Here is a 26463-nt window from a genome sequence, read left to right as displayed (position 1 = left end):
ATGCTAGAATCATGTTAGAAACATGCTAGCATCATGCAAGATACCTGCTGTAACTTGCTAATCATGATAAGAACATGCTAGTAACATGCTAATCATGCTAGAATCATGTTAGTAACTTGCTAGTTATGCTAGAATACTGCTAGTAACATGCTAATCATGTTAAAGACATGATGGTAACTTTGCTAATCATGCTAGAAACATGCTAGCAACATGCTAGTAACTTGTTAATCATGCTAACAACCTGCTAGTAACATGCTAATCATGCTAGCAACGTACTAGCAACTTGCTAATCATGCTAGCAACACACTAGTAACTTGCTAATCATGCTAACAACACGCTAGTAACTTGCTAATCATGCTAGAATCATGCTAGCAAAATGCTATTAACTTGTTAATCATGCTAGATACCTGCTGTAACTTGCTAATCATGCTAAGAACATGCTAATCATGCTAGAATCATGTTAGAATCATGCTAACAACATGCTAGTATCATGCTAATCATGTTAGAGACATGCTGGTAACTTGCTAATAATGCTAACAACAAGCTAGTAACACCTTAGCAACCACCCGAGTACCATAGCAACCACCTAGCAAACCATCCCGAGTGCCATAGCAACCGCATAGCAACACCCTAGCAACCGCCCCGGGTACCTTAGCAACTGCATAGCAACACCCTAGCAACCGCCCCGGGTACCTTAGCAACCGCATAGCAACACTCTAGCAACCACCCCGGGTACCTTAGCAACCACATAGCAACACCCTAGCAACCACCCCAAGTACCCTAGCAACCGCATAGCAACACCTTAGCAACAACCCCGGGTACCCTAGCAACTGCCTAACAACCACCCCGGGTACCCTAGCAACCACATAGCAACACCCTAGCAACCACCCAGAGTACCCTAGCAACCGCCTAGCAACACCCTAGCAACCACCCCGGGTACCTTAGCAACCGCATAGCAACACCTTTACAACCACCCCAAGTACCCTAGCAACCGCATAGCAACCACCCTGGGTACCTTAGCAACTGCATAGCAACACCTTAACAACCACCCCAAGTACCCTAGCAACCGCATAGCAACTCCTTAGCAACCACCCTGGGTACCTTAGCAACCGCATAGCAACACCCTAACAACTACCACAGGTACCCCAGCGATCTGTTCTTCTGATAGACTGTATTGCCTTTGAAACATTCAAACTTTAATCTTTAAAACTATTTTACGTATTTCAAACTACTTCAAACTTAAAACCTTCAAACTTAAAGCTTTTAAAACTTTTACAAACTTTCTGGCTAGGCTTTTTCAAGCCAACTTAAAGTTTGTATCCAAACTTTACTATCTAGTTATTATTATTATTATTTACTCTTACAGTTACGTGATGCGTTTATGGTCTCAAATTGTAGCTTTTTATTTATTACAGTTTATTAATGTGCGAATTTCTGTCATGATGGTTCTTTCCCATAACACTGAATCTGGTAACAAATGTAATAAACTAAAGAGTTGGTTATTATTATTATTATTAAGTCTTTTTCTGGCTCTGACTGCATTAGGTTTAGCTTATGAGGCTGAAAAGATTGTGACGTAATTCCTCATTCTCTATAGTGAGTAGAATTGTTTCTTCCGCATCTCGTTCAATGCCTCCATTGCTAATTCCAAAATGTCATTTTACATTTAAAGTGTAATTCGATAACTAAAAGTCAAAAACTAAAAATTCAGGCTCCAGTTATTTTCATTTTCATTAACAAATAACATCTATGGCAGCTCTCTTCTTGCACCATTGCTACACGACAGGAGCGGCGATCGGGAACGCATGGCGGCGCAATTAAGAAATCCTGCGAAGGCTAGACTGTGGAGTGGCCTTCGAAGGCCACATTGGCTGCATCCTTCGAAGGACCCGTCCTCCGAAGGATGCTGTCTTTGAATTTTGAGGCAGCGACAGTGTGAGACTGATAAGGTGATGAGAGACAGGTGATTGCAATTGATGATGAGTCCGGGAAAAATAATTGTGGGGAAGGTAGTTGTGGGTGAATGGTAAAAGTCAGGGATGGAGTGCCCTCTGGTGGAGCTCACCTTTGTATTCTGATGTGTTCATTTTTGGATCACTTGTTAAGGTGTTTAAATGTGAATATTAAGATCCTGGTGAAGGTAATAACAGGTAAAATGTAACAACTAATTGTTTTATCTGTTCATTTAACTGTTTTTAAATGTTACCTTGTTACCATAGCAGATGAGCAGCAGACATACCGCTCTGAGATGAGAGAAAATAGATCATTTGTGTTCCAGTGATATATCAAAATACTTAAACGCACACTTAAACTTTATGAACAATAACATATTCACTGTTTGTTTTAATACAGTAATTGGTTGATTCAATGTATCAGATAGCTAAAATGTCTACAAATTCAGGTTTTCATCACCACCGTCAGATGTGTCAACTCTGTCAGGTCTATGTCACCTCCGTCAGATGAATATTTTGATTATATTTGATTATGATATTTTATATTTGCTGAGGAATTGTTGGTCACATGTCAAGTCAAGTCAAGTCACCTTTATTTATATAGCGCTTTTAACAATACAGATTGTGTCAAAGCACTTAACAGTATCAAATTGGAGGATAGAGTGTCAGTAATGTATAATTATACGATTAAACACTCAATTTTCTGTTAAAGGCATTTCATTATTGAATTCAGAGATGTATTCAGAGATGAATAGTATCTGTGCAATCAAATTGATGATAATTGCTAGAAATTGTGTGAAAATGAAATCTGACTAACATGAGAATGTGCTTTTAAAATGTTAAAAAAACATCTTGATTGCAAAATAAGTGATGACAAGGTAAAAAGCACATCTTTCTAAAAAAAGAAAAAGAGAAAAGTTGGGAGGTTGAATCAAGCTCAGCAGTACATGTGAGATACAAAAATGTAGTTTAATTTGTCTGAGTACAAGGTTTTATTTTTTAAATATTGCACCCTGTTTTGTCCCACTTCTCAAGAATCAGTGATTTTAAATGTACATTTAACATCCAATAAAATCCATATTTAACATCGAATAATGTATATTTTAGTCAGAATTTGTGCATGTTAAACATTTTTGAATATAAAAAAAAAAAAAAAAAAGATTTAGAAAATGTCTAATGTGGCTTAATGCATTAAAATATTAGAGGACCAAATTCTGTCAATACCTGTGCTAAATTTCAAGTTAAGCATTTTCGCATTGAAAACCATCAAATTTAGCGCATGCAATTTAGATTGTTATGCATTTTGTGGTTTTACAATTAAAGTAACTTCTATAATTTACAGTTATTTGAGGTGCTCAATTCATAAAAAGTTACTGTAATTAATGTGACATTACAGAAATTGCCAATGATGCAATGCTTATTACAGTTAAATACTGTATAATTATATTATTGTAATTACTGCCCATTTTTACTGTTGTGTATGTATCTGTATTTTACAGGCCATTTTTAACATTGTCTCAGCGCAAATCCTCTCCACTTTAAATATCTACTGCCAGGATTTACTAAAGACACGCAGTGAAAAAATAATGAAATGGCATAGAAATGGCTATTTTTGCAGCTGACCTTATTGCTTATGCATTATGCGTTTTACTTTAATTTCAATACTCTCCTCTCTTCTTAATCATGCAGGATGATATACAAAGGTTTGCGTAATCAATTTACTGGTATTTGCACCATTATTAAAGCCACATAAAAACATGTCTTACCCCATTTTGCGTTTGGCATGCCTGCGATACTGTACACTCTAAAAAAAATGCTGGGTTAAATACATCCCAACGCTGGGTAAAATATGGAAAACCCAGTGATTGGGTTGTTTTGACCCAGCGGTTGTCTTACTGTCCAGAAGGTTGGGTTAAACATTTAACCCAACTGTTGGTTGAAAACAACCCAATCCCTGGGTTTGTCCATATTTTACCCAGCGCTGGGTTTTATTTAACCCAGCATTTTTTTAGAGTGTAGTTGCTGCTAGTTAAATCACTGAACTCAAGAAACTTCATTCTCTGTAAAACCATCACTGCTGGGTTAGGGTTAGATTATGTTGGTTCTGTCAATCATATTGTGTAACGCAGACATGACAGAAAAGTATGAGTATGTTTATTTATTTATTTATTTGTGGGTTGGTTGGTTGGTCTATTTAACAGTTACAGTTGATGAATACAATTTTTAGTTATTTACAATGTTTATTATAAAATACATTGGTTATTGATTGGTTGATTGATTGATTGATTGATTGATTTAAATAACCAAAAAAGTAACCAAAATAAATGTAGGGTCTGAATAGATTAATCACACATTTGACATGAACTTGTATGACTTTCTTTCTCCTATAGCACTTAAAAGCAGAAATGTTTAACTGTATTACAGTGGCCCCTTTTTCCATGCAGTTATAATACATCCAATACTTTCAAGCTTCAAGAATGCAAAATCACAATATACAAGTATGATAAAGCAGTCCATAGACTTGTGCACCACAAGTTTTTTTTTTTTTTTTTTTTCTAAACCTATATAGTATGATAATATAGAGAATCAAGGCAGAAATTATTTAAAATCAATACTGTTTCTTAATATGATAAAATAATTTGACTGATACAATATGACACTGGTCACAAATCAAAGAATTACTCCCTCTTTATTCAGACATTCATGGCGTGTCTATTATCATGGTCTACTCTGTGTCAAAATGTCTATTGGTGTATATCAACCAAAGAACAAATAAACTGGGTAACACTTTATTTTAGGGTCTCTTAACTAGTTGCTTATTAGCATGCATATTACTAGAATATTAGCCATTTATTAGTAGTAATTAAGCACATATTAATGCCTTATTCTACATGACCTTATTATACATCCCTAATCCTACCCAATACCTATAACTACCTTACTAACTATTAATAAGCAGCAAATTAGAAATTTATTGAGGAAAAAGTCGTAGTTAATAGTGAATAAGTGTTCCCTATTCTAAAGTGTTACCATAAACTGAATTTAAATGAAAATACTACAATCTGAAATATTACAAACTTAAAATTAAAATTTAGCTAACTGGCGCCATCTTGCTTCTCAAAGAGGTTACAAAGCTGAGGCCATCAGTGGGATTGATTTTATGGTGAACATAAAATGTTCTATGTTGTAAAGGATTTTTGTTTCTAGCAGATGCTATAAAGTACCCTGAAATAAAATTATATAATTTAATCAAATCATTAGGCCTATTTTATGCGTATGTATTTATTTATTTGGTAGACAGTCATTTAATTATCAGGGTTAGCCCAACATTTTTTTGCAAATAAACCCCTTCAATGCCAGGTCCTGCTTACTTTACTTTTTTTTTTTTTTTTCTACATTTAGTCTGAAATGCTGTAATGCTGTCATCCTAAGGAGATTCTCATTGTTTGAGCCACATAAACACGGCATTGACTGAACAAAAGATTATCTCACAAATTATATCACATTGTGTGATTAACAGACAGCCACATAGAATAGAAAAGATATACTGAGTGAGAATACGAGTGAACAGAGGAAATTAGAGGTAAGAGTGGGAAGGGAAGAAGAAATGAGTTGAACCATGTGATTAAGTATGAAGATCATGAGATTGTTTTAGTTGACTAGGCTTGCCAAAATATTTTTCATGTTAGAAGTATAACAACTTTGCTTCAATGTTTTAAATATTAATTCATCTTATAGCTGGTTGGTTTGGTTCACGGTGTTTTACTAAAAAATAAATAAGTGGGTGGCCGCTGTTATCATCTATATGGACTTTAAATCTTCAGTAAACTGGTTTGAACTTCCTCCTCCATGAGGTCAAACTACTTGTATGCGGAAATGAAAGTGAAGTTTGTTTTTTTTAAATTCCGTGATCAACAAAAAGTAGTAGGCTATAGAGGAACAAAACAGTTCAAATTTGGTGTGAACACTGAACAACTTGCGAGCTCAAACTAAATATAAATGTGTAGCTTTCTGCTGAGGACTGTTAAAGCAGAGGTGAGTTTGACATTGTAGCTGAACTGATTCATTGTTCATTTTGTAGATCATTTGTCTAACTAATTCTCATACAATGATTATATATGTGTTCACAGGCATGCAGTCACGTTAACAAGGAAACATGACCTCCAGATTTAGGATTTCACTGAAACATAAAACAAAATCTCCAAAGAGGTTAGAATACTGGATGAAACATGTATAGTGAAGTAATCTATTCAGTGTCCTAGAAAGTAGTTTCTGACTAAAATAAATGAATAAATAAATAAATAACACTGAAATAATTAACACTGGTTCATTTTGAAACCCTGCTTCACAATACCTACCCTTTGGTTAACAATTAAATATGTGAATTCACAATCTGACTTTTTTTTTTTCTTTCTTTCTACAAGTTCAATTCAGAAGAGATCATCCCAATCTGACCGCAGCGGTGTGTCTTTGAAGAGTGACCAGTCAAGGAATCCTGATATTAATTTCAAAGAGAGAAAGTCTTTTGCTGAGAAGAGGTCAGTACACTCTTAAAAATAAAGGTGCTTCACGATTCCATAGAATAACCTTTTTGTCTAAATGGTTCCATAAAGAACCTTTCTGTTCCACAAAAGGTTCTTTGTGGTAAAAGAAGGTTCTTCAGATTGTAAAAAGGTAAGGAAGAGATGGTTCTTTAAAGAACCTTTGACTGAATGGTTCTTTGTGGAACCAAAAATGGTTCTTCTATGGCATCGCTTGAAGAACCTTTTGAAACACCTTTATTTTTAAGAGTGTATCATGGTTTAACAGTTCAACAGGTTTTGAACAGGTTTAACTAAAACCAAATGTGATAATTATCTGAACTGAGCTATGAAAAGTACTATGTAAAAAGGTTACACGTCAAATAATCAAGAATGTCACTCTTATATCCAGATTTTTTTACTGATGGAAATCTGGATTTAAAATGCATGTTAATGCCTGGTGTAAAGTGTGTATAGATTATATGTAGTCTGCTGAATAGATTATAGGTAAATCTATACAGAGCAACTGTAAAGACAGTACATAGTAGAAAATTAAAGAAAAGTTGATAACATGCAGTCTAAATAATGATAAACTCTTTCTGATGAACTACAGTGACAATAAGGATGTGCCTCACTTCCCAAGTAAAAAACACAAGAATGCAGTCTTTAAGGTGTGTATTTGTCTGTTTTATGGTGGTTATTGTGTGTGGGCATAGATACATATGGGTCATTGACACAACCACATGTTTAAATCCATGTGATACATGTGATGTTATTCCTTAAATATTGATTTCAGATGCTTAAGCGCACAGTCATTTCTCTGGTTAAAAATGAACTAAAGAAGTTTAAGAAACTACTGAGCCCAGATTACCCACAATGCTCTGAGAGAGAGGAAGAGGATGATGAAGATCAGACTAATGTCAGAGATGCGGTTCTGAAGATCACACTGCACGTCCTGAGGAAGATGAACCAGACAGACCTCGCCAACACATTACAGACCAGTAAGAGCTCTGGGCCATATTATCAGTATACTGTATCTATTTTACCTTAAATGGGTCATAGCTTAAAGGGGAATTGAGAAAGCAAAATTCCCTTGATCTTTTGACATATTGGCATATGGCATAGTGTCACTATGCTATAAAAACATCCTGTAAGTTTCAGAACTCAAAACTTTCTTGTTAGTCTAAAAACAGCTTATATTGAAGCCAATCTGCCAAAACAACAGCTTGTGGAATGTACCATTCTATTATTATGCAATAGTGTGGCTAAACACTGCCTCCGCAAAACAAGATGAATGCCTGCTTCTACATCACTGCCTGTTTAGCCCCGCCCACCAATTCACGCACGTAGTGTAAATAACGAGAGGCGAACGCAGGTTTACACAGAAATTAAACGACAAAGATACTTCAAAGACCATATGCTGTGCAGTGCCAAAAAACATTGTTTCCATTGCCTTCCTTCTGATCCTAACATTAAGAAAGAGTGGATTAAATTTATTTTTAATGAAGCTCCAGACCGCGTCAGTAAGTATGCAAAGGCCCTTTGTTTACTTCATTTTACATTCTTTTACAAACAAGGAACAATTTGACATGGGATTTTCAGAAAGACTGAAACTAAAAGACAATGCTGTGTCGACTATATTGGATCCGACAGTAATGTAACGCAACACACAAGTGTGAGCAACTGTTTTTATTACGTGATCACTATTACTTTGTCTGTTCAACAGATTGTTTTATATGAGTATTTATGCATTATAAACCATCACTACAGTGTCCATCTGTGAAGGGTGTAGGCTGGCAAACTATTAGCCAATCACAGCAGTGGGTGTTTACTTCTAAGTCTATACTCCACCATGCCTATTCAAACACAGTGTTCTGATGAGGGGGGTCAAAAACTGGACAGAAAATAGCCTATTACTTCTAAATTATGATGTTTTGTTGTTGTTCATTTTATTTGTATTTTTTTATTCTTTGATGCAAAAATCTTGATAGCATAATAAGTGGACTTCATAGAACAGTACAAAACAAAAACAAAAAACAAAGGCAGTTCATGACCCCTTTAGAGAGTGCATGAAATCCTGTTCTAAACCAATTACTTCTGTGATATGACAAAACATTTTCTCAAATATAGATCTATTTGAGTGTGTATTTTAATATATTTGCATTGATAACATGCTGTAACACAACCAAAATTACAAGAGCTGATATAAGAATGTCTTTACTAAACTGGCTTTCCTGTACCTCAAATAATACTTCATGGCACTAACAATGATAAGGTCATAGATTAAACTGGCAGAGAATGGATGAACTGATCAAATATGTACCTTGAAATCAATGCAAGTCACTTGGATGAAATGCATGCATGTAAATGAAAATTAGGTGTGCATGATGCTTTGCCAAACATAACTGAATGTCCTTCTGTCTACCAGAACTGACCCCCATGAGTCATCAAGTACTAAAATCCAGCCTGAGGGAAAAATATAATAGAATTCATGAAGGAATTTCAATGCAAGGTAAAACAACTCTTCTGCATGAGATCTACACAGAGCTTTACATCACAGAAGGAGGGAGTGGAGAGGTTAGTATTCAACATGAGGTGAGACAGATTGAGACAACATCCTGGACACCAGAGACAACAGAAGCACCGATCAAATGTAATGATATATTTAAATCCTTACCGGGACAAAACAAGCCTATCAGAACCGTACTGACTAAAGGAGTTGCTGGAATTGGAAAAACAATAGCTGTGCAGAAGTTCATTCTGGACTGGGCTGAAGGAAAAGACAATCAGGACGTTCACTTCATATTTCCACTTCCTTTCAGAGAGCTCAATTTGATGAAGGAGAAAATGATTAGTCTGATGGAGCTTCTGCATCAGTTTTTCACAGAGCTGAGATTAGCAAATTGTGATGAATATAAAATCACGTTCATATTAGATGGCCTGGATGAGTGTCGACTTCCTCTGGATTTTCAGAACAATGATATTTTGTGTGATGTGACAGAATCAGCCTCAGTGGATGTTCTCCTGACGAACCTGATCAAGGGGAATTTGCTTCCATCTGCTCTCCTCTGGATCACCTCTCGACCAGCAGCAGCCAGTCAGATCCCTCCTGAGTGTGTTGACCAAGTCACAGAGGTACGAGGGTTCAATGACCCTCAGAAGGATGAGTATTTCAGAAAGAGAATAAGTGATCAGAGTCTGGCCAATAGAATTATCACACATGTTAAATCATCTAGGAGCCTCTACATCATGTGTCACATCCCAGTCTTCTGCTGGATTTCAGCCACTGTTCTACAGAGAATGTTGAGTGAAGCAGAGAGTGCAAAAATCCCAAAGACTCTCACTCAAATGTTCACACATTTTCTGATCTATCAGATTAAACTAAGAAGCCAGAAGTACCAAGAAAACATTGATACAGATCTTCAGCAGACAACAGAGAGCATATTTTCCTTGGGAAAACTTGCTTTTCAACAACTAGAAAAAGGCAACCTGATCTTCTATGAGGAAGACCTCAGAGAATGTGGCATTGATGTCAGAGAAGTGTCAGTGTATTCAGGACTGTGCACCCAGATCTTCAGAGAGGAGTTTGGACTGTACCTGGGGAAGGTGTATAGCTTTGTACATCTCAGCTTTCAGGAGTTTCTTGCTGCTTTATTCAAGTTTCTTTCCCTAATCCTAAAACCTACCAAGCATTTTAAACTATTTAGCTCCACGATGACTGATTTGCTAAAAAGAGAAGTGGACAGAGCCTTGGAGAGTGAGAATGGACACCTGGACCTTTACCTTCGCTTCCTTCTGGGCCTCTCATTGGAGTCAAATCAACATCTTATACAAGGCCTACTGACACATACAGGGAACTTATGCCTAATAAACAAACAAAAAATCATTAAATATCTCAAAGAGAAAATCAAGGATAATCCCTCTCCAGAGAAATCCATCAATCTGTTCCATTGTCTGAATGAACTGAATGATCATTCTCTAGTGCAGGAAGTCCAAGCATACCTGAAGGAAACAGGTCCCAGTGGTTTGTCTGGAGTCAAACTCTCTCCTGCTCAGTGGTCGGCTCTGGGGTTTGTGTTGCTGAACTCAGAAGAGGAGCTAGATGAGTTTAAGCTGAGTAAATATGATCAATCAGAAGAATGTCTTCTGAGACTGCTGCCAGTGGTCAGAGCTTCTAGAAAAGCTGAGTGAGTATGTGTACAGTATATCTGTTAAAAATCTGTCTTAGATTTATATTCTTTGTATTCATGATGGGTTCGTATGTTTTTAAAAAACTTTTATACCATTTAAAAAAAAAAAAAACTCAACATTTATTGACTCCAAACATTTTCACTATGAGCTAACTATTATCTATAACTTTTTGCCTCAGTAAACTCCTAATTTACTGCTTATTAATAATTAGTAAGTTAGTTGTTAAGTTAAGGTATGGGGCAGGATTCGGGATTTAGAATATGCTCATACAGAATAAGGCATTAAGATGTGTTTTATAAGTACTAATAAACAGTCAATCTGCTAGTAATATGCATGCTAATAAGCAACTAGTTAATAGTGAGAACTGGTGTTACCTTTAGATCCAAACTGCTTCAACACACCTCCCTGTGATTTTCAACTCATCCTGAAAACCTTGATTAACTTCTTAAAGGCACAATATGTACGTTTTGCCACTGAAGGTCATTTTTTTAAAACAATAACAAAAAATTTAATTTAAATTTCTTTGAGAAAATGTCAGCCTTTTACAGTTTTTTTTATTTATTTATTTTATTTTATTTTTTCAGTTGCTAACAAGCATTGTTCAATACTGAAACCACATTTTCAAAACTGTTCACACAGTCTGCATTACCAACACGAATCTTGGCCAAATAGTTGATCTCACCTCCAAAACTCACTCAGACCAACAAAACACTTCATATCGGTCTCAAAATAAGCTTGTTTCATCATAACACGGAACAATTCTCATTCAAAGAACATACATTTCATTCATAACACACTGATTTAAAAAACAATAAAAACAGGGATCATTTCATAATCTATGAACTTTTATCTTTGAAGTTTGTATGATTTATCACATAAGTATTTCATTATTGTATAAGAATAACATCTTTTCATTTTACTAACTGTATTACAGCACAAATAATTAATGTGAAAAGTAGCATTTTCACCCTTTTTCTTTATATACCAAAAACAAAACCCATCAACATTTACAAAATGTACTTGTGAAAAAAAAAAAGATATATATATATATATATATATATATATATATATATATATATATATCAGTGGCATTCCGTCCATATAAGCTGTGAATGCGCCGCATACCCAGGCTGTCTGAGAGAATGAGTTCACGGGCTAATGAATATAAACATGATTATAAGTTGATCTCTTGTCATTTGAGATGTGACTTAAAGCTTAATAAAGTGTTGAATAAGTATGTAAAATTATTTATTTGGAAAAAAATGGTCATTTTCTGTAAATGTACGTCAGTGAGACAGTGACGGAAGCTTCCGGGTAAACGGATTCTCCGCAGCTTTGGCGCCTCCGCTCTGTGGCTATGACTCGTCAGGATTGTAGCGCGTTCTCAGTGTTTAGCTGGTAAACGGCTGATTTCATGAGCGGGGTAAGCTGTCCGCGAAGCGCTCGCCCAGGTGGAAAAATGCGCTTTTGCTGCCAGATCTCGATTGCTGAAAATTACATTGTGTTTGATGCAAAACTAACCCGACGAAATCATATGAAAAAAAATAAAAATAAAAATCCTAACTATATTTTCATGCTTTCTCAAGCAAAGCAAATTTTGAAAGTTCACTAAAAACATATCTGGTCATAGACAATGTTGATGGCAATTGTCAACATGCCTAAGTAGTAAATAAATTAAAAAAAAGTTTATAAAAATGTATACAAAATTTGAAATAATAACAAACATCAGGAAAAAATAGGAAACAATACCTTTGTTTTCCGTATACTTGTGTCGCTTACAGTTAAAGTCCTTATGTGATTTTATTGTTGTTTGCAACGTTACTTGGCAATATTTTAAAGATATTATTATTATTATTTTATTATTTATTTTATTTTATTTTTTGTATTTTGCATGGTCTATTATTGTCATCCGGGTGGGAGTTTTAACTCCTATTCACTGGGAATAAAAAATAAATGGGGGAAAAAAAAAAGATTCATTCAATTGATGCAGAGACGTAGACCGGGGAAATCCCCCATCTCCTCATGCTCTGAATATTACGTATCATAACGTAACTACGTGTAAATGTTATTTGGCGGTTTTTACTTGGAAAATCAGCTGTTTTCTAGCATTCAAATAACTATGGATAAACCTGAAACGATAGAAGAAGGATTAGGAGATTAATTTCATTTACAAATAGCTTAAGGTAGGAATGTGCATGCTTTTAAATTGACACCTGCCACGGTGTTTTCCTCTTCGAGTGTGTCCTTAATCTTAGCACTCAGCATACCCGGTTAAAAAAGTCACTGCTCGCCACTGATATATATATATATATATATATATAAAGTTAAGAAAAATATATAATAATAAAAAAAAAACAAAAAAAAAAAACATCAGTCTTGTATAATGAGGTACTGTATGTACAGTATTGGAGTCACAGAAGACCTTTGAGTGTTGAGTTTGAATGTTCTCTCCATGTTGATGTTGGTTTCCTCTGGGTTCCTCGCACAATCCAAAGACATACAGGACAGGTGAACTGGAGACTGTAAGTGAGTGTGAATATGAATGTGTGTGATGGACTGACCATCTGTCCAGGGGTTTTCCTGTCTATGACCCAGGAAAGGCTCCAGCCTCATGACCCCATATAGGACAGATGCTAGAAAAAAGATAACCAAAAAAGAAAAAAAGAAAGAAAGAAAGAAAGAAAGAAGAAGACTAAAAATAGGACATTTGGCTTGGCTTTCAGCTGAAATTGCATTTAGTTGTCTTTGTCTTCATTATTTATTGTATTTGAATATCTTAACAGGGTAAATAAACAGAACAACAAAGCATTATGTCAACCTGTAAACCAAAGGTACATGAAGAAGATTATAGGATAACTTGGTGCAACAGGGAAAGGAATAGAGGAAGGCAAATGAATGAGGAAGATGAGATGCAGTGAAAAATTTGATGAAAAAGTTGTACAGCTCCTTTTGGACATACAAACTGAACTTTACAAACTTCTGAAGATGAAAACCAGCACACTGTAAGATGGCACATTATTAACATTGTTGATCAAATTAAATATTTCTATTATTTCTCTCCCAGACTGTGTGATTCCAATCTGACAGAGAAGAGCTGTTCAGCACTGGCCTCAGTCATTAGCTCAAACTCATCAAGTCTGGCAGAGCTGGATATAAGCAACAACAACCTGCAGGATTCAGGAGTGAAGCTGCTCTGCACTGGACTGAAGAATCCACAATGCAAACTGGAGGCATTACAGTATGTTAGCTCACATTTTGTAGTGATATAGTATTTTGAACATGTATCTCCACCCAAAATATCTCTCCAGGACATTCTGGAGAGGTACTGTAGAAAGAATGATATGAGACATTATCTTTGTAGGTTGTCAAACTGCTGTATTACAGAGGATGGTTGTGCTGCTTTGGCTTCAGCTCTGAGAAGAAATCTCTCATACCTGAGAAAACTGAATCTCAGTGACAACACACTAGGAGACCCAGGAGTAAACCTGCTGTCTGATCTACTGGAGGATCCACAATGCAAACTGAGCAAACTATAGTGAGTTCCATTACCATATGGTCTATTAGTCTGTATGAAATTTAATAATTATTAAATTAAAGCTTAGATGCCTATAGATTTCGCTTCAGAAATACATAATCATCCCAAGAAGATACAGTTACCTGAGAATAAAAATTACCATATGGTTTTAAATCCAGATTTTATGTGCATTTTCTATTGTTCCATAGGTAGATTATCAATTGTTTAAAGCATAAACCTAATTATATTTTCTGTATGTTTTTTTGCAAAACACATTTTGTGCTGTGTGCAAAATGTATATTGATGTGAAGTTGTTTTTAATATTTTATTCCAATAAAAAAGTATGTGTTTCATATGATAATTATATAAACTCAACAAAAAATATATTATTCATTACATTTTGTTAATCTTCATCTGTCAGATAATGTTTTGCATTTGTTGACCTGAAATGTGAATAGTTTTTACATCTTTCTTTCTGCAGCCTTCGTAACTGCAGTATTGGAGAGGAAGGTTGCGCTGCTGTAGCTTCAGCTCTAACATCAAACCCCTCAAACCTTAGAGAGTTGAACCTAGGTATGAATAAACCAGAAAATTCAGGAGTAAAGATGCTCTCTCATCTACTGGAAAATCAAAACTGCAAACTGGAGAAACTACAGTAAGTTTTTGATATTCGCAATTGTGCTTTCTGTGATTGTTAAAGAGGATGTCTAATGCTATTTCATGCATTCTGACATATTTATACTGCTAAAGAATTAGATTGTCATGCTAAACATGACCAAATTCTCAAAAACGAGTTCAATGTGTGTCAGAGTATTTCTGTAGCAAATACATTCCTTCTGGGTTTGTACGTATAAGTTTCGGATAACTGTATATTCTATAAATCTGATAAAACTAAAGACTCTCAAGCGGTATGAATGATGTGTGGCTCTCCTATCTCAAGGATTAGAACTGTTGCCAATTTTGGCACTAAATTTTAGACTACACCACCCCAGAAATTAGGCTGGGGACCCACAAGTACATCAAGTACCCAATACACAGATTAGTTGTGGCTGAGACAGGTATCAAACAATGAAGAAAGGTTTCACACAATTTATTCAAAATGGCATACAATAAAATACAAGATTGATCTCTTTAATATACAAACATTAAAACACCTCACTCATATAACATTATACACATACAGATTTTACCACTTCAGAACCAGGGAAATGGTCTTGCCTATCCAATACAGCACAGCAACCACACGTGCCACCACAACGCCAAATCACCCGATGTGAACACTGCAAGCTGACAGCTGCACCACCACCACACACGGAGGATTCTGGCTAATACTAGCACCCCAGTTCTGAAGGGAAAAAGAGAACAAAATATAAGACACAAACACACATACACTTAACAAATAATATCCTCAGCCAAGGAACATTTATTGGCTGTTGAAGAAAAAAAAGAGCAAGTCAAATAAAATGGTGACTGCTCACTGAAAAACAGCGAATACCAGCATTGCTGCAAAGCATCATTCCAACTGATATATAAAACCCTTTCAATAAAATACAAACAAGAAAAAAACATTAACAAGGGGAAAATACACAACCACGTACACACACACAAAAAACACAATCAAATAGTACTGACAAACACGTAGCTATTCGCCCCCGGTACCCCTCCTCAAGTCCCACAGTCACTTGGATACCTGAAACCATAAAATTTGAATGAGTCACCTCAGGCCGCAATGATCGCTCCGACTAGTCATCCAACTAGCCCCAAAAGCATCCACGACTCATGCATGGTTCTAGTAAAAGGCAGAAGGTTGGTCGAAGAGTACAGCTCACGGAAAGAAGCAATCCAATCCGTGCAGGCATTCCTAAACAGCCGGTGAATAACCCGTTCTCGTAGTTGCAGCTCATACAGATGAACAGTGTCGAACTGAATCTAGCAGCACCCCACAAAAAGCCTGCTTCAACACCTTCCAGGCCCCTTATCCTACTAGAATAAAATGATGATTAAACAAAAAGTTATCACTTTACCCCAGCATCAAATAAGCATGACATACCTGGGCGTTTCTTTAACTAGGGGCACTTTAAGCCTTGTGAAGTTGAATTAAAAAAACTTGTTCAAAAGTCACATAACACAGTCTCATAAGTTTAAATAATTTGTCTAGTTTTAAGGTCTGTAAGAGGACAAACTTAGATTACAAGAGAAATTGTTAATATTTTACATTTTTCCGACCTGCAATGAACAAATGTCATTTCCACCACATCTCAATATACAGCTGTTATTTAAATATAGAATAACTTATGCCACTCAAGAATTGTCTAAGATCATTTTTTGTAACTAGTTTTACCAGTTTTTCCACAATGTACAATAATTATACATTTGTCAATGAGATAAATTAACTGCCCTAAGAACCAAATGCTGAACCGTACAGCTGTCACACTCTGAAATTTAATATTGGTTTGGGTAAGAGCTTCTTAGAAAATAAATAACTTGAATTTTTATATTAAGTAGAGCGTGATCTCATAAATTTTGGATACATTTTTAATGTTTGATGAGAACTTTTTAAATATTTTTTAAATATGTGTGGTGATGGAAATGACAGGGTGTTGTGGAAATGACAATAAATTAACGTGAATGTAGAGAAACCGCAGAGATTTTTATTAGAAAAAGTCTTAAACTCATCACACTCATTAAACTCAATTCATAAAGTCATTAAACATATCAATTGTACTTTGTAACCATAAATGTCATTTCCACCACAGAGGCAGTGTGGTGGAAATGACATTTCTGTAGTTTTTTGCGAAAAAATGACACCAATACTGTGCGACAGCTATATTTTGTATAAAAAGTAATATTGATAGTGGTCTCACATTAAATACTATAATGTAATGTATTTTTTAAAATTGACGTCACTTCCAGGACCCAACTATCTCCTTTTATACCCATGAAGCGTACTACAATATCCGCCCCTCGTAAAAAAAAAAAAAGTAGATCACATCACCACAGATGCAATACTACTCAATAGAAGATTAACATGAGATTGGCAGAAACTGTTATGTCCCCTTTAACAATCGATGTACAAGCATTGCTGGTTATAGACTGTTTAAGTGGGAGCCCAGTGTAAAAAAAAATGGTTAAGACAAAAATTTACAAGTTAATTTAGGCTACAAGTGCAGGACTACATACACCATGCTGGTAGGTGAAATGTTTTCTCTTTTCAGGTTGTCTAAGAGCAGCATTAGAGAAGCAGGATTTGCTCTTCTGGTATCAGCTCTGAGATCAAACCTCTCACACATGAGAGAACTAGATCTGAGTGGGAATGAACCAGGAGACTCAGGAGTAAAGGTGCTCTCTGATCTACTGAAGGATCCATACTGCAAACTTAAGACATTACAGTGAGTGTAACAGTTATACAATATAGTATAGTAAGATTGCACAAAAGTAGAGTAAGTAAATCAAATTAAATATCATATAACATGTTTATTATGAATATTGTTGGCACTGTGGAGAGCTGCTTATGTTTCTCTTTGGGTAAAGGCACCAGCTAAATTCATGAATATAAATGTATTTATAATAATTGGATGGTTATTTATTGAGTCAAGTCATGGTTATTAATATAGTGCTTCACATGACTTCTACACTTGACCCTCTGACATTAGTACTCCCTATTTTGTTCTATCTACTTCTTTTCTTTTTATTTATGAAAAAGTTGACCCTCTAACACTTGCACTCTGTATTCTTTTTCTATTTTATACTTGTTTTCTTTTGTATTTATAAAAAAAAAACAAAAAAAAAACTTGGCCCTCTAACATCAGCGTTGCCCATGGGGGTTGACAGAAGAGCCCTGAAATGCTTTAGTTCCATTTACTGCAGTGTCAACTAATTCAACTTATGTTTATCTGTAAATGTGAGGGGTTTTTTTTCTTCTATTATGCAGACTATCTAACTGCAGTATCGGAGAAGAAGGCTGTGCTTCTCTGGCTTTGGCTCTGAGATCAAACCCTTCGTACCTGAGAGAGTTTGATCTCAGCTCAAACATACCTCAAGACTCAGGAGTAAAGCTGCTCTCCAATCTACTGGAGGATCCACAGTGTAAACTAGAGAAACTTAAGTGAGAGTTATACATTAAATTATCACACAAACTGCACTCATATACTTAATAAATAAAAGTGATTGTGATTTTGATTAAGTCTAATTAAGTAACAGAAAAGGAAAACATAATGAAATAGAGTGCTAAAGACACGAGTTGCCTATTTCAAAATGTTATTATTAGAAAGATCAGCCACCACATCACACTGTTTTCTTTTTTCTTCTCTTTGCAGGTTGCGTAACTGCAGTATTGGAGAGGAAGGTTGTTCTGCTCTGGCGTTAGCTCTGAGATCAAACCCTTCGTACCTGAGAGAGTTTGATCTCAGCTCAAACAAACCTCAAGACTCAGGATTGAAGCTTATATCCAATCTACTGGAGGATCCACAGTGTAAACTAGAGAAACTAATGTGAGCAGTATACACTAAGCTATTATATAAGCTGAACTCATATACTTGGTATATAGGGTTAGTTGACCCAGAAATTAAATTTTTGTCATCAGTCTTGCTGTTCCAAATCCATAAGACTTTTGTTAATCTTAGAAACAAAAATGAAGATATTTATCAATAAGTTCATAAAATGTAAGTAAACCTAATCAACATGAATTGAGTGGTCATCTGAAGACACATGATCACTTAATATAAACAGATTTAATTTAGGCATTTATTCACATATAAACATTGATCAACACACCTACTGTGCAGAGAGAACATCAAATATGGTAAACAGAAACTCAGCCATGCTTGCTTGACATGCTAAAATTAAAGAGGTTTATTCATATGCCAAAAAAACATGAGATAACTTCCGGAGTAACAAATGTGGTTTGTCCTCACAAGTCAAGCAAGTAAGGTTACTTAGGTTTTATGATTGATAACTTTGATTGATAAGTTATAATTATCTTAACTTTTAATGATTTTAATTAATTTTTTGAAGCATCAAAGTCTTAGGTTAACGAACTTTCAGTGAAAGGACAGAGATGTGTGTTTTGTGTTTTGAAGAAGAACAAAAGTCTTCTGGATTTGGAATAACATGAGGATAAATATGACAATATGATAAAGATGACAATTTTCAATTTTGAAGTGAACTATCCCTTTAATAAAGAGAGGTGATTGTGATTACCATGAAGTTTAAGTAATGAAAAATAGAAATATACTGAAGGATGAGTAGTATGAAAGACATTAATTGACTTTTTAGCAAACAAAAATTTATTTTTAGAGGTATCAGCCACCACATCACACTTTATTTTTTTCTTCTCTTTGTAGGTTGCGTAACTGCAGTATTGCAGAGGAAGGTTGTTCTGCTCTGGCTTCAGCTCTGAGATCAAACCCCTCTTACCTGAGAGAACTGAACCTTAGCTTGAATAAACCTGGAAACTCAGTAAAATTCTTGTCCAATCTACTGGAGGATACAAATTGCAAACTGGAGTCCCTAAAGTGAGTTTTGCTCTCATGACTGTTACATTTTATTCTGGTATCTAGTTCTAGTACTTAAATCTTTCTTATTTTTCTGTTACAGACTCTAGGCTCCACACCTGTGTAACACTGTCCTACAGAGTACCCTGTTTCTTTGTCTCCGCTGCCAACAAGCAGCAATCAAAGCATATTTTCCATTCAGACTGCTACTGTCAGGTAGCTCTCTGGTATTTCTAAATAAAACACACTCACTCTCTCACTCACTTAAATTTTATAAGAATGTTGCCGTAATGAACACATTAACCATGCATTCTGACACTAACACAGACACAAACCTCTTTAATACTACAAATAGCAATGCATACATTATTGACTAAACATTTAATTTACTCTTAGTTAAAGCATTACATTTTATCGTTACTTAAAGTATGCAGTTTGTTGCATCATTAATTCAATTTTCTTGAACACATTTTCACACTAAAGTTTGACAAAACATCATAGCTGGTCTGTAAAACCCTGAACCCGTGGGCACCTGTCTCAGGTTTACATCTCTATGCACAATTCTGCACAACATTAAACATATTAAAAGGAAATGAATTAATAAATACAAATTATTCATGGCATAATTAAAAAAAACAAACAAAAAAAAAAAAAAACAAGTGCCTAAAAATTTTCACAGTACTGTAGTTTCTCAGGTAGGTTGTTGCAAGCATTTTGGGGAAGTTGCCACAGATATTCTATAAATTTAGACTGTCTACTGTATATTGCATATATGCAGTTAATTTTTTTCACACCTTGATTGACATCAATTGATTGTATATTAGTTTTTGTTTTTTTTTACTCTTCATTTGTTTATTATACTGTAACATACTGTATAAAACTGAGTATGTTTTTTTGCACATAAATGTGTAAATCATCATTTTTATATATGTAATTACACATTATTTTAAATAAAATTGTTTTCAAATAGTTATTATTGAATTTCATATTGTATATTACATTATATATTAGCAATTCATTAGTATTTCACTAGAGTTTTTAACTAGCTCACATGTTCAGTTGCTTTTATATTTAAGCTTGTTTTCAGTTGATGGTTGGTGTTTTGAATAAATGGCTGAAGAAAAAAATGTAACTTTTCATTTCAAAATGTTATTTCTGTGTATATTTGCTATATTTAACTCTATATTGCATATATTTAATGAAGGTAGATTCAGATCTATCAAATAGTTGTGAAATAATATAATTTAATACAAGTAATTGTTATGAAACCTGAGTATAATTGTAGTGAAGCTGTAATATGCAGTACTGACACAATCAAATTATGGTACATATGCATATACAGTGGGTACGGAAAGTATTCAGACCCCCTTAAATTTTTCACTCTTTGTTATATTGCAGCCATTTGCTAAAATCATTTAAGTTCATTTTTTTTCCTCATTAATGTACACACAGCACCCCATATTGACAGAAAAACACAGAATTGTTGACATTTTTGCAGATTTATTAACAAAGAAAAACTGAAATATCACATGGTCCTAAGTATTCAGACCCTTTGCTCAGTATTTAGTAGAAGCACCCTTTTGATCTAATACAGCCATGAGTCTTTTTGGGAAAGATGCAACAAGTTTTTCACACCTGGATTTGGGGATCCTCTGCCATTCCTCCTTGCAGATCCTCTCCAGTTCTGTCAGGTTGGATGGTAAACGTTGGTGGACAGCCATTTTTAGGTCTCTCCAGATATGCTCAATTGGGTTTAAGTCAGGGCTCTGGCTGGGCCATTCAAGAACAGTGAATGATTGTTGTTGTGAAGCCACTCCTTCGTTATTTTAGCTGTGTGCTTAGGGTCATTTTCTTGTTGGAAGGTAAACCTTCGGCCCAGTCTGAGGTCCTGAGCACTCTGGAGAAGGTTTTCGTAAATTATATCCCTGTACTTGGCCGCATTCATCTTTCCCTCGATTGCAACCAGTCGTCCTGTCCCTGCAGCTGAAAAACACCCCCACAGCATGATGCTGCCACCACCATGCTTCACTGTTGGGACTGTATTGGACAGGTGATGAGCAGTGCCTGGTTTTCTCCACACATACCACTTAGAATTAAGGCCAAAAAGTTCTATCTTGGTCTCATCAGACCAGAATCTTATTTCTCACCATCTTGGAGTCCTTCAGGTGTTTTTTAGCAAACTCCATGCGGGCTTTCATGTGTCTTGCACTGAGGAGAGGCTTCCGTCGGGCCACTTTGCCATAAAGCCCCGACTGGTGGAGGGCTGCAGTGATGGTTGACTTTCTACAACTTTCTCCCATCTCCCGACTGCATCTCTGGAGCTCAGCCACAGTGATCTTTGGGTTCTTCTTTACCACTCTCACCAAGGCTCTTCTCCCCTGATAGCTCAGTTTGGCTGGACGGCCAGCTCTAGGAAGGGTTCTGGTCGTCCCAAACATCTTCCATTTAAGGATTATGGAGGCCACTGTGCTCTTAGGAACCTTAAGTGCAGCAGAAATTTTTTTTGTAACCTTGGCCAGATCTGTGCCTTGCCACAATTCTGTCTCTGAGATCTTCAGGCAGTTCCTTTGACCTCATGATTCTCATTTGCTCTGACATGCACTGTGAGCTGTAAGCTCTTATATAGACAGGTGTGTGGCTTTCCTAATCAAGTCCAATCAGTATAATCAAACACAGCTGGACTCAAATGAAGGTGTAGAACCATCTCAAGGATGATCAGAAGAAATGGACCGCACCTGAGTTAAATATATGAGTGTCACAGCAAAGGGTCTGAATACTTAGGACCATGTGATATTTCAGTTTTTCTTTTTTAATAAATCTGCAAAAATGTCAACAATTCTGTGTTTTTCTGTCAATATGGGGTGCTGTGTGTACATTAATGAGGAAAAAAATGAACTTAAATGATTTTAGCAAATGGCTGCAATATAACAAAGAGTGACAAATTTAAGAGGGTCTGAATACTTTCCGCACCCACTGTACATACACTGTATGCATTTGAAATTTGAGTGTTTTGCAGTGCAATCTCATTAACAAAACAAAGTCAAACATGACAATAGATCCACAACATTGGTAGTTGTCACTCATATACAGTACATATGTGTGTGGTTCTCTTTGCATGGAAAGAGCTGGATTCAGATTCCATCATGCTGTCATCAACACCTGAACATTCCATGATGTCACAATGAACACTGCCTGTACATTCAGACACAGTTCATGAATGTGATCCAGCTGTTTTTCAGATCGTACATCTTGAGTACTGATGAATGATAACAACAAAGTTATGGGAATAATGGGAATTTTGCGCAAACTAGTGTCAATGTGCTGCTGGGTAAGTAGCCCACCTGACCTAAATAACCAAGAATTAATCTGCCAACTGACAATTAATCTTCATAATTAACTGAATTTCAAAAACAAATATCCACGTCACATTTCACGTTAAAAAAGAAAGCAATTAAATTTTGCCTATTTTTAGGATCTTGTGGACATTTTCATTACTTTAACACACGTATGTTATCCTACACAGACATATTTTTTTAACTTAGCCATAATTCATAAAAAATAAATACTACAAAGATGTATAAATACCCTATAATGTAAATATTTTTCATTATATTAATACAGAAACAAAAAGTTCCGAGAATGACTTTTACAGATGCAAAACAAAATCTTCATGGTCCTAAACACAGACCTCCTTTTCTTCATGCTTTTCTTCTTAATTTATATCTTCTGTTTTCAGGGTGAAATACGACAGTTATTTATTTATTTGATCACATACCAAGCCTAAGTTTTAAGTACTGTCAGTTCTTTGCAGACTGAAAGTGATGATTCAGACTACTATGGACTACCATCAGACTGCTATATGACTACATCACTCAAGGTAAAGTGCGTATTTGGCGCCCCCCTTGTTTTTCTGAAGAAATGGGGGCATATGCGGCAGGGTGTTCCTGTGGTGCTTCTACAGATGGTGGAGTTTTTGGAAAAATACGGTAAGAGAAGTATAAGTGTTTTTGAAAATGTTCTTCTCAGAGTAGTTAGTTTTGAATTGTTAAACATATGCTGGAATTATTTGTACCATGTGAATTTGTGCATACGTGTATGTGTGTGTATTTAGGTCTCCATCAGAGGGAATTATTCCGTGCCAGTGGATCAGAGGCACGGCGTGATGAGTTGAAGAAAAGGCTGAATGGCGGTGAGTTTCAGTCTTTTCGCAGCGATGATGTCCATGCTGTGGCCTCTCTGCTGATTCTGTTCCTGAGAGAGCTGCCTAATGGACTCATCCCATGGTGGAGTGCCAAATGGATCTTGAGTGTCTATACAAGTACGTTCACACTCCAGAATATTTCTGTCGGCCAACACCTCCATAACTCCAAACTGGACCGAATGTGTTTTGATTATTTACTCTATCATGCAGAAACCAAAGGGAAGGTTTTGGACCTCAAGCGTGCAAAGAAGGTCCTTGAGAGTTTTGCACCCGAAATCTTCAACATCCTTTGCTTGCTTATTCACTTCCTGTCTCGTGCAGCTACTCATAGTCATATCAACCACATGACTTCAGCAGACTTGTCTGAAATTTTTGGACCCTGCATTTTTGCGTGAGTATTTGTTTGTTTATATTATTCGTGAAGCTTCAGAACTTTTGCGAGTCATTTGTTTTGAACCAGTGGTTCGGAGCGCGTATCAAACTGCCAAGGTCTTGCAATTTCTTAGATTGCAATTAATTAATTGACTTGGTATTCTCTTCTAAGGTAATGGGTACATCAAGTTCAGGCACTAAAAGAGAATCAACCTCATGGGAAGCTGATACGCCCAAGAAATTGGTTCATTTCTGAAATATTTCAGAAAGTTTGATGCTAGTGGTCTCTGTGAACTCATGAACCAGTGTCTATGCTTTTTACCTGATCTCAGATCAGTTTTATAAATCTGTAGACATTTTAATGACACATTTAAAGAAGAGTTGTAGTTAGTATTCTCTAATTGACCAAAATAATCCCTAAAATTTAATAAAACAACATTTTATACAGACAGTTCATATTTTATGGTACTAGATTATTGGTAAATTGCATTTAATAGATTACACGTTCAATAAACCATTTGCAGTTGGTTTGTAAAAGGTGTTTTTATGCATTTTTCACCTGAGTTTTGACAGTGAGTCATTTTGCAAAGCATTCGGTTCAGTTGAATCAAAGTTTTGAAATGCTTAATTTCTCCCATCACTGGTAGCCTATGCTGTTTTGTATTTTTTAGTCAGATGAGGAAGACAGCATGTTTTGTTAATAAATTGTTTTGAGTCAAGCATAAATTAGCTTTTTCAAATACAGATACATACCCTGAACATCTCTCGTGAAAATCCACCTTCAACATGTTTATTTGCTGTGTTTGCAGTGTTCGTGACAGCCGCATCAAACAAGTGGAAGAACAGCTGTGTATTTATCTTACACAGCAGCTAATAGACAATGTCACGTTCCTGCTTCCGAACACGTACCCTCCCAAACACACCACCGGTGACTGCCCTGCATCACCCTCTCCTGCTTCTCTGAGTGTGGAAGCAGCCCACAGGACAATATTATCTGGCTTCTGCTTCAGCTGTCTCTCTGTTATCTGGTGAAAGGCCTACTTCAGAAGGACATTTCATACAAATAAGAAGCACAGACCTTCTTTGCGCAGAAAAATGACCTCCAGGACATAACAAAAATAAATTAATTAATGAAATAACATCAGTACAATGATTAATATTATTTAATATTATTATCGATACTGTCCTTTAATCCAACACGGGAACATTAGTCACAATCAGGCAATGTTCTTGAAGTTGATTGTTGAAGACATGTGAATTTGTACACAAGCCCTACTGTGATGACTGTAGAAACTTCAGTAGAGAAAAAAATTAGTAACACACACACACACAAAATATCTGGAATAATTTTATTTATTATAAGTATTTTATGCTCACCCATGGCTGCATTTATGTGATGAAACATACCGTAAAACTGATATATTGTGAAATATTAATTCAATTTTAAATATTTTTTTTTCTATTTGAATATATTGTAAAATGTAATTTATTCCTGTGATCAAAGCTGAATTTTCAGCATCATTACTCCAATATTTAGTGTCAAATGATCCTTCAGAAATCAATCGAATATGCTGATTTGCTGCTCAAGAAACATTTATAATTATGATAAATTTTGAAAATAATTAAGCTGATTAATATATTTTTGAGTAGCTTGTGGTACACTACAATTCAAAAGTTGTTCTGCAAGTTTTTTTTTTAAATTAATTAATTAACACTTTGTGTATAATGTATAATTATACAAATATTTCTGTTTTAGATAACCTAAATGATGTTCTTTCTATTCATCAAAGAATTTTGAAAAAAAAACAAAAAAACAAGTATCATCGTTTCTTGAGAAGCAAATCAGCACATTACAATCATTTCTGAAGGACGTATTGTAATTGGTTCATAATATAGGATACCCAAGACGTGTCCCTTTCTGCAGCCAGTCTCAGTGCCTCAGAAAAGCGAATCCTCCATTAAGTCGCATTAGATCTCACTCAGGGTGATGTTTGGTGTTGTTGTTGTTGTTATTTATTTAACCCCCCTACCACCACCATAAATTAGTTCCAGACGTGCAAATGCAAATCCGCCCCATAGACTATATAAAATGATTTAGAAAATACCATATCTAGTCATCAGTGTAAAGCTGTGATTGCTTCATCTGCCTCAGCGAAGAGAAAAGCAACAGATAACACGTGACCTCGCCGCTCGAAGCGCTTTTAGGATTGAGCCACGGTTT

At 35.6% G+C, this 26463-nt stretch overlaps 2 protein-coding genes across 2 annotated transcripts; both read left to right on the top strand.

Moving 5' to 3' along the window:
- The first annotated feature begins 5768 nt into the window (after positions 1-5768).
- Positions 5769-20778, top strand: LOC131531857 (NACHT, LRR and PYD domains-containing protein 3-like). The gene is made up of 14 exons (XM_058762975.1): positions 5769-5987; positions 6083-6161; positions 6377-6490; positions 7086-7143; positions 7269-7473; positions 8901-10659; positions 13728-13901; positions 14025-14198; positions 14659-14832; positions 17393-17566; positions 18109-18282; positions 18494-18667; positions 19520-19690; positions 19773-20778. The coding sequence occupies exons 2-14, from the start codon at positions 6109-6111 to the stop codon at positions 19777-19779; spliced, it is 3411 nt and encodes a 1136-aa protein (XP_058618958.1). The 5' UTR covers positions 5769-5987; positions 6083-6108; the 3' UTR covers positions 19780-20778.
- A 2819-nt stretch (positions 20779-23597) lies between these two features.
- Positions 23598-25274, top strand: LOC131531561 (rho GTPase-activating protein 24-like). The gene is made up of 4 exons (XM_058762396.1): positions 23598-23655; positions 23781-23987; positions 24081-24261; positions 25052-25274. The coding sequence occupies exons 1-4, from the start codon at positions 23598-23600 to the stop codon at positions 25272-25274; spliced, it is 669 nt and encodes a 222-aa protein (XP_058618379.1).
- Positions 25275-26463: the final 1189 nt, after the last annotated feature.

This window comes from Onychostoma macrolepis, chromosome 23 (genome assembly GCF_012432095.1).
Source record: "Onychostoma macrolepis isolate SWU-2019 chromosome 23, ASM1243209v1, whole genome shotgun sequence".
NCBI classification, from domain to species: domain Eukaryota; kingdom Metazoa; phylum Chordata; class Actinopteri; order Cypriniformes; family Cyprinidae; genus Onychostoma; species Onychostoma macrolepis.
Note: the sequence above shows the minus strand (reverse complement) of the source record. Positions and strands in the feature narration are given on the sequence as shown.

Bases quoted from the DNA above. Each gene is read 5' to 3' on its own strand.
- LOC131531561 (XM_058762396.1), top strand. From the start codon at position 23,598: ATGCGGCAGGGTGTTCCTGTGGTGCTTCTACAGATGGTGGAGTTTTTG. The intron at 23,656-23,780 runs GTAAGAGAAGTA...GTGTGTATTTAG, and splicing joins GGAGTTTTTGGAAAAATACG to GTCTCCATCAGAGGGAATTA. The intron at 23,988-24,080 runs GTACGTTCACAC...TCTATCATGCAG, and splicing joins GATCTTGAGTGTCTATACAA to AAACCAAAGGGAAGGTTTTG.
- LOC131531857 (XM_058762975.1), top strand. From the start codon at position 6,109: ATGACCTCCAGATTTAGGATTTCACTGAAACATAAAACAAAATCTCCA. The intron at 14,833-17,392 runs GTAAGTTTTTGA...TTCTCTTTTCAG, and splicing joins TGCAAACTGGAGAAACTACA to GTTGTCTAAGAGCAGCATTA. The intron at 17,567-18,108 runs GTGAGTGTAACA...TCTATTATGCAG, and splicing joins TGCAAACTTAAGACATTACA to ACTATCTAACTGCAGTATCG.